This window comes from Heterocephalus glaber, unplaced genomic scaffold, assembly GCF_053883595.1.
Source record: "Heterocephalus glaber isolate CG9 unplaced genomic scaffold, H.glaber_assembly_v1.0 deba00000281, whole genome shotgun sequence".
Classification (NCBI taxonomy): domain Eukaryota; kingdom Metazoa; phylum Chordata; class Mammalia; order Rodentia; family Bathyergidae; genus Heterocephalus; species Heterocephalus glaber.
In genome coordinates this window covers 30,423,650-30,443,516 of record NW_028258139.1, presented here as the reverse complement: position 1 = coordinate 30,443,516, position 19,867 = coordinate 30,423,650, and the positions used below count along the sequence as shown (strand labels likewise).

Here is a 19,867-nt window from a genome sequence, read left to right as displayed (position 1 = left end):
CATTTTTCTAGCAGTGTCATTTTACAAAATGCATTGACATCTGTTATCTCAATCGATCCTTACATGTGCCTGGAATATAGATGCTAAAGCAAGTTAATTTTCCTCCCTTTTTACTTTTCTCAATTCAAAACCTCTTTGAAGAAGCCATACCTGATAAGTCCTGCCCTTTGATGATCACTTCTAAGCTTTACCCCAGGTCTGATGGTGACTGTTAATACCTCTCATTACAGCTGTATAACTCTTCATTTCTTTTTGTTCATGAGTCCCCACTTACAGACTAAGGATGGTGTTAATGGTTTGATAGTTTTGTCTTGACTCCTCTGCTGCCCCATCGGAGCCTAAAAAACAGGAACATGTGGGTGGAGTTGCCTGAAAAGCATTGACTGCCTACTAACTTCCTGACCTAATGTGCTTTCGCAGGAATTACAACTATTTGCCATTTGAGGCCAAGAAGCCCTGTGTCTCCTTCATCAGTTCCTGGGGAGACCAGACCTTCAGGCTGCACTGGTCTAACATGCTGGAGAAGATGGCAGACCTCTTGGTAGGTGACTCTGATAGGTGCTGGACTTCACAGATGAGGAAACTGGGGACAAAAGGCAGATTTTTCCCTACCCAGTTTGAGGGTCTCCTTCACAGCTTAAATAGCATTGAATCGAGCTGCTGTCTTGTGGGAACACATGTCTCCTGCCATGTGGACCCAGGGGAATGAGAATACATTTTGCAAAAATCCCCAGACTTCAAGTCAAACTATCTGAATTCTGATCAGAATTCTCTGCTTTTCTCTGTTATGGGACCTAGCAATAGGCTGATTTCTTAATCTCCAAGGGATAGGGGGCTGAAAGCATTCTGACAAAATCAGTAAGTCCTGGCTTCAGCAAATCTTCTTCTCCAATTCTCCCATCTTTCTTCCCACGCCGTTCATCAAGAAGAACATCTGCTGCTTACTGTCCGCTCACCTCACCAAATGACCCTTGTTTTGGTCCTCCCACTCTGTCAAAGCCTATCTGAAGGAAAGAACACATTTCTTCTTCTCATTTGCTCAGCACTCCAGTTGTTTGCAGCAGTGTACTATCTCTGGCTATGGATTCCAGGCATCCTGAGTCTAGACTCTGGAGAGAGCTAGCCATGGTCACGCCAGATGGAGGCACAGGCGCTCTTTTTAAGGCTGGTCTTGCTGCTCCTTCAAACAGAGCAGAGAGGTTACTTCTGAGTTTTGACAAAAACAAGTCAGATTTTATTCCTGGAGACCACAGAGGCTTTTAGCACTCATCTCTAATTTCCATCTCAGTGTTAGGGTCCCTTCAATCATGGCTAACGTGGTTGCAGTTCACACTCCATACAGCATTGTGGCTGGGTGCTATTCTTACCCTATTTTACAGATGAGGAAATGGGGCATAAGGGGTAAGCAGTAGAACTTGGATTTGAACCCAGAAAGTATGACCCCAATTCCCAAATCTTCAATACTCTGTGATGCTGCCTGTTCTTCTAGTGAAGGGAGAAAGAGGGGAACATATGTCCCCGCCATCAGACTCTGGCACATGATAGAAAATAGAGTCTTGTAAATTCTAGCAAAGCAGTGGCAGTATGTACATTTGTGCTTGGGTACCATTTTCACTCAGGCTACTGAAGGGAATTCTAGAATTTAAGCCCCAAAGGAAAACTGGAATTTTAAAGTATAGAAGTATATAGTCATTGCCATACACAACCCACCATCCATGGCCGAATTCATACAGTCAGATAAATGGACAGCTTTTAGTTTTGGAGGTTATTCAGTGTGGTTCCATTACTATTTGACAAACTGACTCAAACATAGCTTTTGACTTTTTGATAATTATATCTAATTTAATGTATCAGAGACCTCTACAGTAGGTTCTGATCTCCTGCTTGGTGCTATGGCGCAAGGCTGAGAAAAAAAGTAAAAGACAGAACTAAAAAGACAAAGAAACCAGGGAGCCAGAACGGCCAATGCTGCTCATTTAGCAAAAACACTGGTTAGTCCAAGGCACTGATTTATATTGGTAATCAATTGGGGTAAAGGTGAACTACGTGCTAAAGGGGAACTACTGTGAGGACATGCAGTCGAGCAGTAACTGTGGATACTAATGCAAGCAAGGCTTGTAAAGAACAAGACAAAGCATTCTCAAATTAGGAACAGAGCAAACAAAATATATGGTGGTAATTAGAACATTGTCCTTCTAGTTAAGAAAGTTTTAGTTGTGGGAATGGAATTTGGGTGTGAGTTACTCTGACCTCAGCATGTAGGATTTGGCTGGACTCACTTCTCAAAACAAGCCCATTGAGGGGTTAGCTCCTCACAGCCTGCACTGCTCACAGCCTGCTTTGGGCATGATCAATATTACGGTCACCTACCGTAATCTACGTTGTTAGATTTCCCATGAGATTAGGTTCCCCCAAAGAGTAGACTCTGAACAAATGGCTCCCAGTTAGGGAACAAATCTGTGGCACAAACAACAAGTCTGAGCAATGCAGGTGAAGGCATGTCTGGAACAATTCTAACGAAGAAAAAGCAGGCACAAAGTTAGAAAGAAGCAGCACTTTCAGTTCAAGCACATTAGCTCTTCTTTCATTTCCGAAACAACAGCAACAAAAAACCCAGCCACATATTCTGGGATGTTCAATCAATATCTCTATTACATCTCCAATTCCCTCTGCTCATCCCTCCCCACCTGTGGTCTGTTTTCAGGTAGAAGGTATAGAGGAAGTGAGAGAACTGATCAAGGCTTCTGAGGAGGCACCGGAAGAGAACATGAAGGCTGTATTGAGTGACTTCATCAGTCAAAGCAGGTGCGGCAGATGCAGAGCTGAGCTTAGTGCAATCCGCTTGTAATTACCTGGAGAAAATAGCCTATTCCACATGCATTCAGATGGGCATTTGTAGAGCTACATCCTTCTTTATTTCTTTCAGTGACTTAGCTGGCACTTGTGGGTAATTTCTGCTTCTGAATGTTTGAACAACTAAAAGATAAACCAAAGGGGAGAAACAAAAAAGAAAGACAGACTGAGTGCAGAATGTCTCTATGAAACAAGCAAAATTCCTGCCAGGGTTAGTGCCCAGCATGCTGCTTTGCTTTTGGTACTCAGCAACTATTTGACAATTAGATGGGTAAATTATATCAAATGCTACTTAATTGAAATTTCCATATAGCACATTAATAAATGCCACTTAATAACTCTTACCCTCTGTGTCAGAAAGTATTATAAAAGATCAAAAATGGAGTGCACAGTGGTCTACGGCTGAGTAACAAATTAGCCCAAAACTCAGTGAATTGACACAATATTTATTATCTCATGGTTTATATGTTTCGGGAATCCAGGAGGGACTCAACTGGGTCCTCTGGTAAGGCCTCTTCTTGGGTGAAAATTCAAAGGCATTGACTGGGTTGAAGTCATCTCCGGGCTCAGCTAGGAGGGCCACTTCCAAGGTCACTTGTGTGGGTATTTACAGAGTTCAGTTCTTCACGGCACTGCACTCGGGCCTCCGGCTCCACCATGTAGCAGGTTTCTTCATCAAATGAGCAGGAAAGATGAGGCAGAAAGCAGGATGCAACTGGAAGTGTCATCGCATCAGTGTTGGTGAATTCTGTTAGGAGCTAGCCCCATGCAGGGGAGGGAATCACATGGTGCCTGAATTACAGGAGGCGGGGCTCCCTGGGGACTGTCTGCCCGGATGACTAGCCAATGCAAAAACAACTTGGACCAACTCTTGACGTAATTATATCAAGACGTGAGCAAAATGAGAATTTACCTGAATGGAATTAATAGAAAGGGAATAGAGATTAATTTGATAAAAGTCAAAACCCGTAGACAGGCAGTAGTTAACCTGGTATTCTGCTTTGTAATCTGTTTTTGAATCTCTCAAATACCCAGATGTTTTTACTTCATAGAAGGAAGAAAGCAAGGAAATAAATCTTTTCAGTACTTCAGCTTTTGGTAGTACGAGTCAGCTCAGCACTGATGGAAACGCACCAGGGTGCCCAGCGCAGCAGCCTCCAGACCCTCAGGATCGGGAGGTCAGGCTGCATCCTCTCGGGCTCTTCAGTATGTCCAAGGGAGCTGTGCCTCCTCTGGTCTTTTCTTTCTCTTCTTGGTTCTTTATTTTCATTTTATTTTTTAAAATTAATTTTATTGGTACATTTTAGGTATACAATATACTAACATTCATCATTGGAAATTTGCACCTTTACATAATCTCTCCTGGTTCTTATTTTTTCCCCCTTCCCCTGTCCTCCCTTCAATCCCTCCATCCCTCCCTATTTACAAAGAATTTGTTTCTCTTTTTACATTTTCTCATATTAATTCCATTCCCTTCTTTCCTTTCCCCTACCCCTCCCACTTCCCCTTCCCCTTTGCCCCTTTTCTTCCTATTTTCACATTATCTATTATACCATTTAGTCCTTATTTACACTTTCAGTTTCTCACACCAGAGAAACAATTCGGTATTTACACATGTGTGTCCTATTTATTTCACTTAAGAGTATTACCTCAATGTGCATCCATTTAGCTATAAATGTCTATAGTTTCTCATTCTTTATGGCTAAGTAATACTCCATTTTATTAAAAAACCACATTTTCTTTATCCAGTCTCCAGTTGATGGGAAATTGGGCTGTTTCCAAGTTTTAGCTATTAAAAACTGTGCTGCTACAAACATGGGTGCACATATATCACTGTGGTATGGTTCTTTTAATTCTTTGGGGAAGATACCCAGCAGGGGAATAGCTGGGTCAAATGGGACCTCTAGTCCTAGTTCTTTGAGGTAACTCCATACTGATTTCCACAGTGGTTGCACCAGTCTGCACTCCCACCAGCAGTGGAGCAGGGTTCCTCTTTCCCCACAGCCCTGCCAGCCTTTGTCGTTGGTTGATTTCATGATAGCAGCCATTCTTTCTGGGGTGAGGTGGAATCTCAGCATTATTTTCATTTGCATCTCTTGAATGACCAGTGATTTTAAAAGTTCTTTATAGATTCTAGATAGTAGACTTTTGCCTGAGGAACAGCAGGTGAAATTTTTTCCAACATTGTGGGTTGTCTCTTCACACTGCTGCTGGTTTCTTTTGCTGTGCACAAGCTTTTTAATAAGAAGAGATCCCATTTGTTGATTGTGTTAATTCATGGGCAACTGAGGGTTTGTTCTTAAAATCTTTTCCTACACTAGTGTCTTCAAGAGTTCTACCTAACCTCTGTTCCAGCCGGTTCAGCGTTTCTGTTTTAATATTTAGATCTTTAAGCCATTTCCATTTTAGTTTAGTGCATGGTGAGAGATATAGGTCTAGTTTTAATCCTTAGCAAGTTTTTCCAGCATCATTTATTAAAGAGGCTGTCTTTCCTCCAGTGAGGGTGTTTGGCTCCTTTGTTTCGTTTTGATACTTGGGATCGAACTCTGGACCTTGCGCTTGCTTGGCAGGCACTGGAACCACTGAGCTAAATCCCCGGCCCTTGTTTGGCTCCTTCATGGAAGATGAGGTGGCTGAGTGTGTCTGGAGTTGTTTTTGCATCTTCTAATCTGTTCCACTGGTCCTCAGGTCTGTTCCTTTGCCAGTACCATGCTGTTTTGTATCACAGTGGCTTTGTTGCATAGTTTCAAGTTGAGGGTTGTGACACCCCCTGCCATGTCTCTGTTGCCTAGAATTGCTTTTGCTATTCTGGGTCTCTTCTTGTTCCAAATGAATTTTGGGATTGTTTCTCAAGGTCCATGAAGTATGCTGCTGGAATTTCAATTAGGATTGCATTGAATCTACATAGGAGTTTTGGAAGTATGGCCATTTTCACTATGTTGATCCTACCTAACCAGGAGCAAGGGATGTCTTTCCTTTTTCTGATATCATTTTCAATCTCTCTTTTCAGAGTGCTATAGTTTTCAGAGAAGAGGTCTTTGATTTCTTTTGTTAGGTGATTCTAGGTATTTCAGTTTTTTGGATGCTATTGTGAAAGGAATTGTTTGCCCTGTTTCTGTCTCAGTGAGTCTTTTGTTCATGTAGAGGAAAGCTATTGATTTTTGTGTGTTAACCTTGTATCCAGCTACTTTACTGAATTTGGTTATTAAGTCTAGAAGACTTTTGGTGGAGTTCTTGGGGTCTTCTATATAGAGTATCATATCGTCTGCAAATAATGACAGTTTGACTTCTTCATTTCCTATCTTTATTCCTTTTATTTCTTTCTTGTCTAGTTGCTGTGGCTAATGTTTCCAAAACTATATTGAACTGGAGTGGTGATAGTGGACATCCTTGTCTTGTTCCTGATTTTAGTGTGAAGGATTTCACTTTTTGACCATTTATTATGATACTGGCTCTTGTTGGTTTTTCATAGACGGCTTTTATCAGATTGAGGTAGAGACCGTCTATTCTAATTTTTTGTAGGGTTTTGATCATAAATGTGTGTTGGATTATGTCAAATGCCTTTTCTCCATCTATTGAGATGATCATATGGTTTTTGTCCTTGGCTCTATTGATATAGTATATTATATTGATTGATTTGCATATGTTGAACCATCCCTGTATCCCTGGGATGAATCTCACTTGCTCAGGGTGTATGATCTTCTTGATGATCTTCTGCATTCTATTTGCCAGTATCTTATTAAGGATTTTTGCATCTATGTTCATTAGTGAGATTGGCCTATAGTTCTCTTTTTCAGTTGAGTCTTTCTCTGCTTTGGGGATCAAGGTGATGCTTGCTTCCAGGAATGAATTTGGGAGTATTGCCTCCCTTTCAATTTTGTTGAAGAGTTTAAACAGTAGTGGGAGTAGTTCCTCTCTAAATGTCTTGTAGAATTCAGCAGTGAAGCCATCAGGACCTGGACTTTTCTTAGTTGGTAAGTTTTTAATTACATTTTCATTTTCATTGATTGATATTGGGTTGTTTAGAATTTTTAGGTCTTCTTCTTTCAACTTTGGTAATTCATACATATCTAGGAATCTGTCCCTTTTTTTCTTTGTTTTCCATCTTATTGTCATATAGGTTCTTGAAGTAGGTGTTGATGATCCTCTGGATTTCTGCTGAGTCTGTTGTGATTTCACCCTTTTCATTCCTAATTGCATGGATTTGGGCCTTTTCTTTCCTTTTTCTGATAAGGTTGGCTAAGGGTTTGTCAATTTTGTTTATTCTTTCAAAGAACCAACTCTTGGCTTCATTGATTTTTTATATCGTTTTCCTAGTCTCCATTGTATTGATTTCTGGTCTGATCTTCATCATTTCCCCCCTTGTATCGGCTTTGGGTTTGTCCTGCTCTTCTTTTTCTAGAAGCTTGAAGTTCAGCATCAGGTTGTTTATTTGGGCTAGCTCTGTTTTCCTAAAATGAGTATTCACTGCTATGAATTTCCCTTGTAAGACTGCTTTCATTGTGTCCCATATATTCCGATATGTTGTATTGTCACTGTCATTTAATTCAAGGAACTGTCTGATTTCTTTAATTTCCTCTGTGACCCATTGGTTATTCAGAAGTGGGTTGTTCAATTTCCAAGTGTTTGTGAAATTCTTGCAGTTTCTTTTGCTATTGATCTCCAATTTCTTCACACTATTGTCTGATAATATACAGGGGCTAACTTCAGTTCCTTTTCACTTACTTAAACATGTTCTATGAGTAAGTATGTGGTCTATTTTGGAGAACGACCTGTGTGCAGCTGAAAAGAATGTGTATTCTGATTTTGAGGGGTGGAAGACTCTGTAAACATCTGTTAAGTTCATTTGTTCAAGAGTCTGATTGAGTTCTAGTATTTTGTTGCTTGTTTTTTGTCTAGTTGATCTATCTGTTTGTGGCAGTGGGGTATTGAGGTCCCCCACTACTATTGTATTAGTGCTTATTTGATTTTTCATGTCCGTTAGGATTTGTTTTATATAGTTGGGTGCACTAGTGTTTGGTGCATATATGTTTATGATTGTCATCTCTTCCTCTTGGATTGTTCCCTTTACAAGGATGTCGTGTCCTTCTTTGTCTCTCTTAATCAGTGTTGGTTTGAAATCCACTTGATCTGCAAAGAGGATAGCTACTCCTGCCTTTTTTCAGGTTCCTGTCACATGGAGTATTGTTTTCCACCCTTTAACTTTCAGTCTATGATTTTCTTTTTGAATTAAGTGTTTCTTGTATCCAACATATTATTGGATCTTGCTTCTTGATCCATTCATTCTGCCAGTCTATTTCTTTTGATTGGTGAATTGAGACCATTAACATTGATGGTTATAACTGATACGTATTGACTTATCATTATCATCACTTTTTTTTGTTGTTGTTGGATTCTCTTGTTTGGATTCCCTTTGTGTTTAGTTTCTTGTTGTGCCTGATGGATTCACTCTGCTGGGCTTCCTGGGATTGTGATCCTCATTGTCTTTTCCTAGGATATTGTCTAAAATTTTTTGGAGTGCTGGTTTGGTATTCATGAAGTTCCTAAAGTGCTCTTTGTCATGAAAGTATCTTATTTCTCCATCAATTTTGAAAGATAGTTTTGCAGGGTACATCAATCTGGGTTGGAGGCTGTTTTCCTTTAGGGCTTGAAATATGTCACTCCAAGCTCTTCTTTCCTTGAGGGTTTGCATTGAGAAGTCTGCTGTGATTGTGATGGGCTTTCCTTTGCATGTGATTTGTTTCTTTTCTCTAACTGCTTGCAGGATTTTGATCTTCTGTTGTGTTTCTGGAATCTTAACTATTATATGCCTATGTGTAGTTTTTTTTTTTATCAAAGCTAGTTGGAGCCCTGTATGACTCACTTATCTGTATGTCAAGTTCTTTTCCCCTGCTTGGGAAGTTTTCTGCCATCACTTCTGTGAACAGATTTTTATTCATCTGCACTCTCTCCTGTTTCTTCATTGACACTGATCAGTCTTATGTTATCTTCTTTGCGTCATCTAGCAGCTGCTGGATTGATTTCTCATGGTCCCTTACTATTTTAAAGAAATCTTTCTTTTCGTAGTCACTAATTGCAATCTTATCTTCTATATCTGAAATTCTGTCCTCACATTGGCTCATTCTGCTGCATAAACTTTCAGTGGAGTTTTTAATTGCCTCAAAATCTTTTTGCATCTGCTTTATGAACTCCATTTGTTTCCTATGTTGGGATTCCATCATGTTCCTCAGCTCCTCTATTTTTTTTTTTTTTTTTTTTTTTTGGTACCGGGGATTGAACTCGGGTCCTTGCACTTGTGCAGCAGGTGGTGAAACCACTGAACTAAATCCCTGGCCCCAGCTCCTCTATTTTTTTTATCTGTGTCCTCTCTAGATTTATTTGTCATATCTTGCACTATGGGCACAATCTCTGTTCTTATCTGAGAAATTATTTCTGATTTCATTTTTTCCAGTTCCTCTTTTGTTGCCAGTTCAGGGAGTCCCTGTTGTTGAATATCAAATTGTTGCCTCTCATTTCCCTTTGGGGTTGCTTTAGGTGATCTGGAAGTCTGGTTTTGAGACTTGTTTACATGTCTTCTGATTTCACTAGGTTGAGGGATGCTGTGCTGCTGGTGCCCCTACGGCTCATCTCCTTGGTGCTGGGGGTGGCTCTGCTTCTCAGCTCTGGGGGCCGGTATTTTATTTTTATTAGTCCATGTTTGCGGTACATACTGATCACATTCCTCCTGGGGAGTTGGTCTGTGTACAGAACACAACTTCATACCTTCTTCATCCCCTTCCCTTCCCTCCTCCCCAAAGGATAAATAATTAAAGAACAAAATAAAAGATAGCTAATAGGAAACAGGGAGAGGGAGATTTTTGCAAAAGGCAAGGGACTAGAAATGGAGGGAGGAAGAAATAAATATTTATCTTTTTCTCTTTTTCTTTCTTTTTCATTTTTTACTATGAAAGCAATATATATTAGTGTTACTCCTGTTGTGAGCTAAGACCTACCTATGATTCCCTTTAAGCATCTTTAAAAAGCTTTGTAATCTCATATTTTTAGAGACCAATTGCAAGCAAATTAATAGCTCCATAACTTTTTATATTAGAGGATTACTTGAAGGTGATAATTAATTGTTCCCCTTTCTCTTCAAGTTTCTAACCAAATGAAAAAATATTCATGAGAGTTAGACAAAGATCAGAACTCGAGTTTTATATTTGGCAAGTCTAGGTTTGAGAAAGCAGCTGGTACCAGAGGAGAATTGGGCTTTCTGCTCCCCCACCCATGGTATCCATGGCCAAGCAGCTGCAATTTTGGGGTCACCCAAAAGGACAAGTGACATGCCATGCAGTGGTGACAAGGCTGCCCACAGCCAGAGGAAGCAGGTGCTATATCACTACCTCTACTTTGATGAGAAACAGATTCCATCTCCCACCATGGGGCAGAGATCACATGTGCCTGCCAAGTCCTCGGTCCTGATCTTTTCTGGGGGTGGAATGGAATTCTCCAAGCCTCTGGAAGAGGCAGGAATGGGGCAAAGTGACTCCCACCTCAAAATATAATGCTTTTCATGCTTTTAAAAAATTAAGGTAAAATGCAATTTATTCAGAATCCCCCTTGTGTTTACTTCATAAGTGCTTTTCATCACAGAAGAAATACAGGTTCATTGTAAAAAACAAAAAACACCCCAAAATGTGTAAAGTAGAAGTATTCTCAAGTTTTTCTCAAGTTTTTCCCCACTTTCCAGAGAGGAGATTGAATTGTCCTTCTGGACACGTGTGTGTGTGTGTGTGTGTGTGTGTGTGTGTGTGTGTGTGTACATTTGCCAGCGCACACCCTCATAGAACCACTCATAACAACAGCATATGTCATTACAAAAGGTGCCACTCATGTTGCTCAGCAGGCTGCATCTCACTTATCAGTATGTCACGGGTATTCTCCCACTGCACCATGTAACGACATCCTCAGCATCCTCAGCATCTGCTTGCACAGGTGTAGCACAGCACACTTATCTAGTCCCTGAGGATAGCAGTTGTTCCCGTTTACTTTGGTACTCTAAAGAGTGCTTCGGTAAATAGCCTTGTGTAAGCATATTCGTGTCAAATTGTTCAGCTGGATGTGAAGGGTAGGAATTCTGGTGTAATTTTTGGTCAGATTATATGGACATTGAAATGTAAATATGTGCTACCAAGTAGTTTTTAGAACACTGATAATTTACACTCTTCATTAGCATATACTCTCCTCCACACCCCTCCACCTTCACCAACCTATTCATTTTTAGGTGAAATGGCACTGATTTTAATTTGCATTTAAATTATCACTGATGAGGACAATATCTTTTTTTTTCAAGTTTTTTTTTCGCCATTTACATTTCTTCTTGAATTTCATTCATAACCTTTCTATTTTCCTACTGAACATGTTTTTAACTTCACTGCCAAAAAATGTTTTACTCAGAAAGATTGGGACCCATCTCAGTATTGAGTAAAAAATGTTTGCTTTACATGGAACTTTCCAGGAAAAGTTTAGTGTTTTACATTTGTAAGACAAAGGAAAACTGCATTGTTTTGTGTGAGTGGTTGTTTTAAATTCTTGATAATAATCACAACAGATATATTCCAAAAGGAAATGGGCAAATACTCATTTCCCAAAGCCGATGTGGGGCCTGGGCCCCATTTGCAGGTCTCATTTGGTCTCTTAGCAAAGCTAGTGCATTGTTGCTGAATTCTAAACTTAAAATCTCCTTCCTGTGGTTCCTTTAGCTTTCTGTCATGTTGCAGAAAGTATTTTTGCAAATCTCTGGAATCACATAAATGGATCTTCACCAAGAAGCTTTAAAACTGTTACTCTTCTCTTACAGTGCCTTTATCTCCGAAGCAGAAAAAAAGCCTAAGACGCTGAACCAAACCACTCTAGATAAGAAGCGACTCACACTCTGCTGGCAGGAGCTGGTATGTGGGAATTGATTCATACCCGGGACAGAGCCAAAGCACATGCTCTGCAAATAAACCCCGGGAAAGAAGCATAGGTCACAGGCCAGACAGGGACAAGGTTTAAAGGACATGGACACAAGTGCTGTAGAGACAGGAGAAAGGACTCTGCTGAGCTGGAAGGGGCTGGAATGTATCAAAGGCTTGCCTGGAGGAGGTCGAGTCCTCAGGGCCTGCTTCATGCCCCTTGCTCATCCCCTGGACATCTGTGTTTTGTTAAAGTCTGCAGCCTCACTTGGCTGTCTGCCCTACACACTGAGATGACAAAAGAAACAACCAACCTCCCTCCCAGGCAGGGTCCCTTGCACCTGTTAAGAATTGCACCCGACAAGGTGGTGGCTGGCAGTGCTCTGTGTCCTGGAGACCTTCACGGTGCCCACAGGGGTGGTGGCCAGAATGAGCCAGACCAAGCCAGGAGCAGGATCGTCACCTGGAGACTGCTGTTCCAGTCACGGCACTGGGGGACTTTTTGTGAGCCCATGATAAATGTGCCACAGAAAATCGTGCAGTGTTTGACTTCCCTAGGCCCCTTTAGGCACGTGGGCAGCTGTCAGAATAGTAAGTGACTTTTCAGTAGGTCACAGCTAGTTAACCAGAGGCCAGGGGCTGAAGCCCATGGGTCCCAATCCCTCATCCGTCCTCCCTTCTGGAATATTCCTTTCTGACCCCAGAGCCCTAGGCGGAGGCTGCGCCCTGTCACCAGGTCACCTGTGAGGTCTTCTGCCCTGGCTCTTCCCAGCTGTCTGCCTGAGCTGCCGTCTCTGCAGCACCCCTCAGTGGGCTCCGTTTTCTCAGTGCCCAGCACTCCTGGGCCTGCACAAACCCCGATTCCAACATCTTTGTAGTGGCCCAGAGCCGTCTCCTCATCTCTAGATCAGTGTCTCCAGCCCCTGTCCTTGAACTCAGTAGATCCTACTCGTGTCTCACCTTGTTCTGCACCCTGTGTGCCACCGTGGGCTCTGCTTACTGCTCCAGCGAGAAACCCCAGTGTCCATATTGAGGGTTTTGGAGGGAGGCACTGAAGATTAAACCCAGGGGCATTGCGCTGAGATAAACTTCCAGCCCTCTCTAATTTTTTTCATTTTGAGACAGGGTCTCCCTAAGTCACTAAGCTGCTCAGGCTGGGCTCTGAATTGCAACCCTCCCACCTCGGCCTCCCAGAGTGTTGGCATTACAGGCCTGTGCCCCTGTGCCCAGCTCAATGTAGACTCTTAACCCTTACCTTAAAAGCCAGTTTGACCTCAGGTCCTGTTGATCCTGCCCCTTAAACACTGAGACTTATGCTACATCTTCACCCTCAGAGTCACTGGACAGACAGCCCCTTAGACCTCTGGCCTGGGCTTCTTTTGGCAGTTGTCCTCCAGCCCGTTTTCCCCCCATTATCAGAAGAATCTTAGAACACAAATCCAACTGTATCACTAGCAATTGTATCACTAACAGTCTCTGGAATCTCTCAGTGATTCATGGGATAAAGTCTCAATTCCTCCTGTGCAGTGTATGGGGCTGTGCACACCCAGCAAGCCAGCCTCATCCCCCTGCTGCCTCCTGTACCACTGTGCTCCACACTTCGGGATGCTCACCGTTACATTTCTCCACATGTGATGGCTCCCTCTGTCTGGGGTGTGCTTTGACTTCTCATTATCTGATGAATTCTAACCGCCTTTCAAGAGTCAGCTCGAGTGTCACGGCCTCCGTGAAGCCTGGCTTCCATCCTGCAGGTCTCGTGATGCTGCACCTATTTAATTATTTACATGTGTTGTTTCTTCGCACAAACTGTCCAGGCCGAGGGGAAGGAGTCATTCAGTCTGACCCGCCCCAGGCCTCGGCACATCCCCTGGTAGATCTCGGGTATTCAGAAGGCTTCCTGGGAATCAGGCCTGTGCTAGGTGGAGATGTGCGCTGAGAGGACTTGGTGCTTGTCCTTTAGGAATTTAGATGGCAGCTGGCTCATTCATCCCACAGGCATTTAACTCCTGCCCTGTGCCCAAAATGTGCTGGGTCTCGGGTACGTGACAATGTCTCTGCCACACGAGGTAAGGACAGGACAGAGGAGGCCCCTGCTCTGTGGCAGGGGAGAAGACAGAAGATGGGTAAACAACAAACACATGAAAATTCTGTTATGATTATGGGGGCGGATTTTAAACAGCCACGGTGCTCAGGAAAACATGAGGAAATATAACACCATGGTGACATTAGAGCCAAGTGAAGAGCATTTGACTAGGAGGAAGCACAGCGCAGGACGGAGCTGGCTGGGCACGCTCTAGGGCCTCCTGAGGACAAGCGTGCCAGGGCATAGTGAATGGGGAGGACGCTGCCGGGAGAAGTGGGGAGCCTGGGCCAGTTCACGCAGGGCCACTGGGCAGAGTCTGAGCTGTATTTTTCCCTAAGCACGTAAATGTGGGCTGAACAAATGCATCAGAATGAACACTCTCCGATGTTCCTAGCATGCTGAGGCTCCCAGGCAGGGAGGAAGCATGTTTGGGACACAAGCACACGGGGCCTGTAGGACGGGTATCTGAGAGTGGTAACTGAGGACACACTCTGGACACTCTGGACGCAGCCGAGGTCAGCTCCAGTGCTGCAACTCAGGACTGCATTACTTTGTGGTCTAAGCCTTAAAATGAGGATGATTGCACCCACATCCTAGGGCAGTGAAGATGGGGAAGGACTAATAAAGTGGTTGGAATAGCGCCTGACATAGAGGAGGAGCTCAGTACATTTCAGCCGCCAGTTTGTCCTTGTTATTAAGTATCAGGAAGTCTCGATTCAGGTCCTGGCTGAGACAGTACTGTCTCCACATTCCTGCGAAGTCTGTATTAATGGGGCAGTGGCAGTCGCCAACACGGGCCCTGCCAGGGCTGTGTGAGTTGCCGGCCCCTGGATGGCCCTCCAGCATGAGGCAGAGCTCCCTGTCCAGACCCAAGAAAGGTCTCCACCAACTCTGGTCTTGTTTCAGGAAGCGATGTCCAAGGATGCCAAGGCGATGGTTCAGCAGCAGAAGAAAAAGTTCTCTCTGGATGAAATGATCCAGGAAGCCCAAGACTTTGTGGGGAAAATCCGCTTTCTGGTTGATGAGGTAATCAAGTCCGAAGGCAAGCTGTTGCAATTAGACCAAATGTTGCCCTCCTGAGGAATAATGGGGCCAAGGTACAACACGGATCGATGTTTCCCCAAGGCCTGCTGAGCAGGCAGGCACTACTCGCTTGGGGATGGGACAGGAGATTTTTAAAATTAAAATGCATGGCTTTACTGATTTTTATAAAGTCTGCCTATTCCCCAAAATAAAAAGCATTGTCCCTCTTAGACAAGAAAAATCAAAATAATCACTGTGATTATGGGAGCTTTGATCAGGTTTCAGCTTTAAGAGGATTTAAACTTGTCCTGATAAAAGGTCACATTTTAAAACATCTCATTTTAAATCATCTCATTTTAAAGTTACTTGTGAACAGTGTATTCTAGAATGATGTTTAGAAGTCCCTTATATTTACTTCTGTCAGATACTGAAGCTCTTTCTTGACATCTGACAATGTGTAGAAACTTCTTAAATCAGGTTTTGTGGGGAAGGTTTTGGGAGAAATAGAGGTTTGTGACTTCTGTTGTCCTTGAAAGTTGTAATTCGTCTGTAAAATCAATCATTCCCTGGAGGTACATTAAGGAGAGGGAAGGCAATCAGTAATCATGGGAATTGCAGTAGGAAGGCCGAAGGTTTGAACCAGGCCTTAAGCCTTCAGGTCCATGACTGACCCTGGCCAGGAAAACCATTCTGCCTGTGCTGCCAGACCAGAGAGGAGGGATGGGGCCCCGGTACCAGTTATATTTCAGTGCCTGTGGTGAACAAGGCAGCCCACTGCTTCCAGCCCAGGAGTGTCAAAGCCTACTTGATAGTAGGCACCTTCTTTCTGTTCTGGTAGTTATGTTGGCTCACAAATGGGCAATTCAACAGTCACAGGGTAATGAGAAACTTGGTATGAATATCTGTACTTCTTATCTTAATTAGCACAACTTTAAATTCTATTTTTCTGTGCACTGTAGTTGAGTTTGTCCTAAATAACTACCTAAAATGGAACTAGAATACTTGGCAATTGAATTTTACGTATAAAGTTTCTTGTAGATTTGCTTTCCCTTTCTTAAGAGCAGGTGGAAAGCCATTCAAGGACATCTTGTATGTTTGGTTTAATCTTTTCCTTTGAATATTTTGGGAATGTTACCTGCCTTTGAAGAGGTCTAGCACTTTGAAGCTAAACATTATTACTGCATTGGAAAAATAAATCCATGGGAAGTTGTAGAAAGTGTTTGTTCTGTGGAGAGAAGTAGGTCCTCAAAGACGCCAAGTCATGGGCCATGGGTGATGGCAAAACCCAGTGTGCAGTCTGGCTTATGGGAGTTACGGGCACTTCCGCTTCATGACCTAAAGCTTTCTCATCTTGAGCAAGCTGCACTAAACTTGTTTGATTGCCCAGATGTTGAAGGACCTGGGTGGCTTATGGCACAGAACGTTCTGCGGAAGAGGGACTCTTCCAGGACGGGAGGGCTCTGGAGGTGCATTTGCTCAGCATCAGCCCATCCTGCCCTTCCCTCCACACAGCCGCAGCACACCATCCCCGATGTCTTCATCTGGATGCTGAGCAACAACAAGAGAGTGGCATACGCCCGCGTCGCTGCCAAAGACCTACTCTACTCCCCCATCAGGGAGCAGAAGGGCAAACACTGTGGGAAGATCAAAACTCATTTCCTCAAAGTAAGTCTGCGCTATTTTTGACTACAAGGTGAGAAAGTTCTATTTTCCACGGGTAGCTCAGAGTTTCTAGTGTGTCCATGTCTCTGACTCTTCCCCCTGGGTCCCAAAGACAGGAGGCAGCTAGGACACCTGCCTGTCTTAATCAAACTGCAATTGAAGGAGCACGTTGGGCCCAAGCCTTTCTGATTCTCCTTTTCTCATGTCACGAGACACATGTACATTTCTTTTTACTCTAATGGCTCTATGTCTCAAGGTTGCTTTGATTTTTATTTCTTTGATTACTAGTAAAAATGAACATTTTTCTGTTAGTTCCTCATGAACTGTCCTCTTGTGTGATTAGTCCATGGTGTCTTTTCACATGAGTTTTCTGTATTTTTAGTGAACCTCATTAATATGTAGAATTAATACATATTAATTAAAAAGAAAATTGCAAGAGAAACAGAACTCCACTTCTGGATTCCTGGTGACTTTATTTTTTACTATTTTATTTTTTGGTTTTTTGAGACAAGGTCTCTCGTTATAGTTCAGACTGGCCTTGAACTCACTATGTGGCCCAGTCTAGCCTCAAACTCACAGTGATCCTCCTCACTCAGCCTCCTGAGTGCTAGGATTACAGGCATGCACCACCACACCTGGCATTCTGGTGACTTTAAATTGTAAAAATAGGAAAGTCCTAGCCCAGTGTGGTGAGGGGTGCCTGTAATTCCAGCACCGGGGGAGGCTGGGGCAGGAGGATTCCAAGTTCAATCCCAGCCTGGGCAATTTAGTGACTTAGTGAGACCCTGTCTCAAAATAAAAAATAAAAATGGGGCCAGGGATCTAGCTCAGTGTGAAGGCCCTGGGTTTAATCCCCAGTTCCACACATACAGTCATGATAGTCTTATTGCCTGGAAGGCCATGCACACTTCACTCTGAGGAGGTCCCCAGGCACCGTATGAGTGGGTCCTCATCAGAGACATGGTGTCTGGGTGTTTGACCTCTACTGCAAACAAATTTTGATACCAGCAAGTAGAAATGAGCAAATGGGAAGAAAAGTGGGGCAAAGCTGTGCCCTCACCAACAATGGGCAGCAAGGCGGGACTCTGCTGACAATCTTTCCCCGACTCTTAGTAGACTATCCTGCCAGTTGCAGTTCTGGTTCCTTGCTGTAGCATATTTATTCTGCTTCTGCCCAGAGGGAGGGTGGGAATGCTCAAGATCATGCGCTCTGAGGAACGGGGGAAGAGAGAGCAATGTTAAGCTGGGAAGGGAGACCTGACAGCGTGAGAGAGTCCTGCCGGCATTGGGGGCCACCATGCAGTTGGTGCGGATGGAAGAGAGAGAGGGGATGAGACAGAAGAGGAGAGAGGGAGGAAAGAGGGGAGGGAAGGGAAGTGGCCAGAGAATGTACAGGCCCACAACACACAGTAGACCTTACAGGGAAGCCACACCCTAAACGGAAATCCACATTGCCTTCTAATCCTTCCGGGTGTCAGCGCTCCGCTCGCTGGCCAACTGCTGATGTAAATTTGGCAGTGGGCAGCTAGATTAGTAGCTTCCAGGTGCTGCTGAGCCTGAAGAGGCCATGGTCAGTGTGACTGTGACTGAGCTGAGATCCAGTGTGGGCTGTGATTTTGAGCATGGGCTTCGACATCAGGTGATCCTGGACTGGATTTGTACCACTTTGCCAGAGCTGCTGTGGTAGAATATCATGCACTGACTGGCCTAACCCACAGAAATTGATTATTCCTCACAATCTCAAAGGCAGGAAACCTCAGATCAAGTCATTGACAGGGCTGTGCCTGGTCTAAAGGTGTCAGGGAGAGACACGTCCCCGGGGTTGCATCTCCGGAGTCTCACAGCGCCCTCTGACCAGTCCGGGGCCTGAGGAGTCCTGAAGCCAGGAAGCAGCCACCAAAGCTGTCCCTCAGATCAGCTCCTTACACTTTCAGAAAACTCCGGTTCTTCAGGGCCCGGGCTGGGCACTGTGAATGTAGTTCCTTGGCATGTGCCAGCATAACACCAATATTTACATGATGTTCTGCCTGTGTCTGTTGGCCTGTCTCTTCAAGCTGGCTTCCAGGCCCACCCACTCCAGTTGCAGTGCCATTTTAACTGAGCTAATTACATCTGCAGTGACCCTTTTTCCAAACAAAGTAGCGTGGGAGTACAGGGAACTAGGACAGCAACAAGTGAAATTTGAGGGAGCATAATTCATTCCATGTCAGAATGCCAGGGTCAGCATTTCCTGGCTGTAAGATCTTGGACAAGAATGTTCATCCCATTTTTATCCACGGTGGTGAGGATCAGGTGAGTAAATCCAGGCAAAGAACACATAGTTATGTCACCCACAGAAATCGCTGTGTAAACACTGGATGCAAACAGCTGAACTCCCCGCACCCAGAGAACACTGCTGTCACTGTGCCCCCTCACACCAGTCAGTGCGCGTGACTCTGAGCGTTAGTTTTTGTGAGGTGTGTAAAATCATTCTTAAACTCACTCTTCCAAAACTGTAACTGAAAAAACAAAAAATTTTACCCAAGTCATTCAACACAAATATCAGGGATTTTCTTTAAATTTCTCAATTCAAGGAATGCTAGGCAGGCAAAACACATCTGTCTTAAAAATAGCCAATTGTTACAAAAAGCCCCATGCTAAAAATATTAGAAAAGTTACTACCTCCCAAATATTTGGATGTACCCTAGCACTATTTAAATTAGAGCAAAGAACAGCTGCCAAATAAAGCCAGAGGAGAGACATAACTGAGAACAGAGAACACCTGCCCTCTGGCATTCTTCTGTGTGTATTATCTTTATCAATATGTCTGTAAACCCCAACTCTTCTTTATCTGTGTTGTCCTCTTGGCCCTGGGATTGCTTTGGGGAGTAACTTTCTGCATCTGGTTGAATTCAATGATGTCTGCGTGATGAAACATCTTTTTTTTTTTTTTTGGTACCAGGGAATGAACTCAGGTCCTTGTGCTTGCGCAGCAGGCAGCGAAACCACTGCGCTAAATCCCCAGCCCTGAAACATCTTGATAAGATGATTCAGTGAAACTATTTTCATTCCTGTTTTGATTGCCACCCGTGAATTTAGCACTGCCTCCCTCTATGCCCCTTTCTCTTCCTGGAATTGGTAAGTGAAAAAAGCAAGGGTCAGACCAGGGAGGCCCAGACTTTCCTCAAAGTTTATTCTGTTGCCCAGCTGTCTTTTGAATGGCTCCATAAATATCCCATGTCCAAACCCCTTTGGAAGTTGCAGATAGGGCTTTGGAAATTCTGGGGTTTCACAGTGCCCACCAACCAGTTAGGAGGCCAAGGAGTCCTGC

General features: G+C 43.6%; 1 protein-coding gene across 5 annotated transcripts in view; it reads left to right on the top strand.

The window, feature by feature from the left end:
• The window catches only part of Fer1l6 (fer-1 like family member 6), a 142,598-nt gene that overhangs the window by 60,557 nt on the left and 62,174 nt on the right, over positions 1-19,867 (top strand). For all 5 annotated transcript variants that reach the window (XM_087188175.1, XM_087188171.1, XM_087188176.1 and 2 more), the window contains 5 exons: positions 421-545; positions 2,709-2,805; positions 11,693-11,783; positions 14,779-14,898; positions 16,408-16,560. In XM_087188175.1, the coding sequence (XP_087044301.1) occupies positions 421-545; positions 2,709-2,805; positions 11,693-11,783; positions 14,779-14,898; positions 16,408-16,560 (586 nt within the window). The remainder of the gene's footprint in view (positions 1-420; positions 546-2,708; positions 2,806-11,692; positions 11,784-14,778; positions 14,899-16,407; positions 16,561-19,867) is intronic.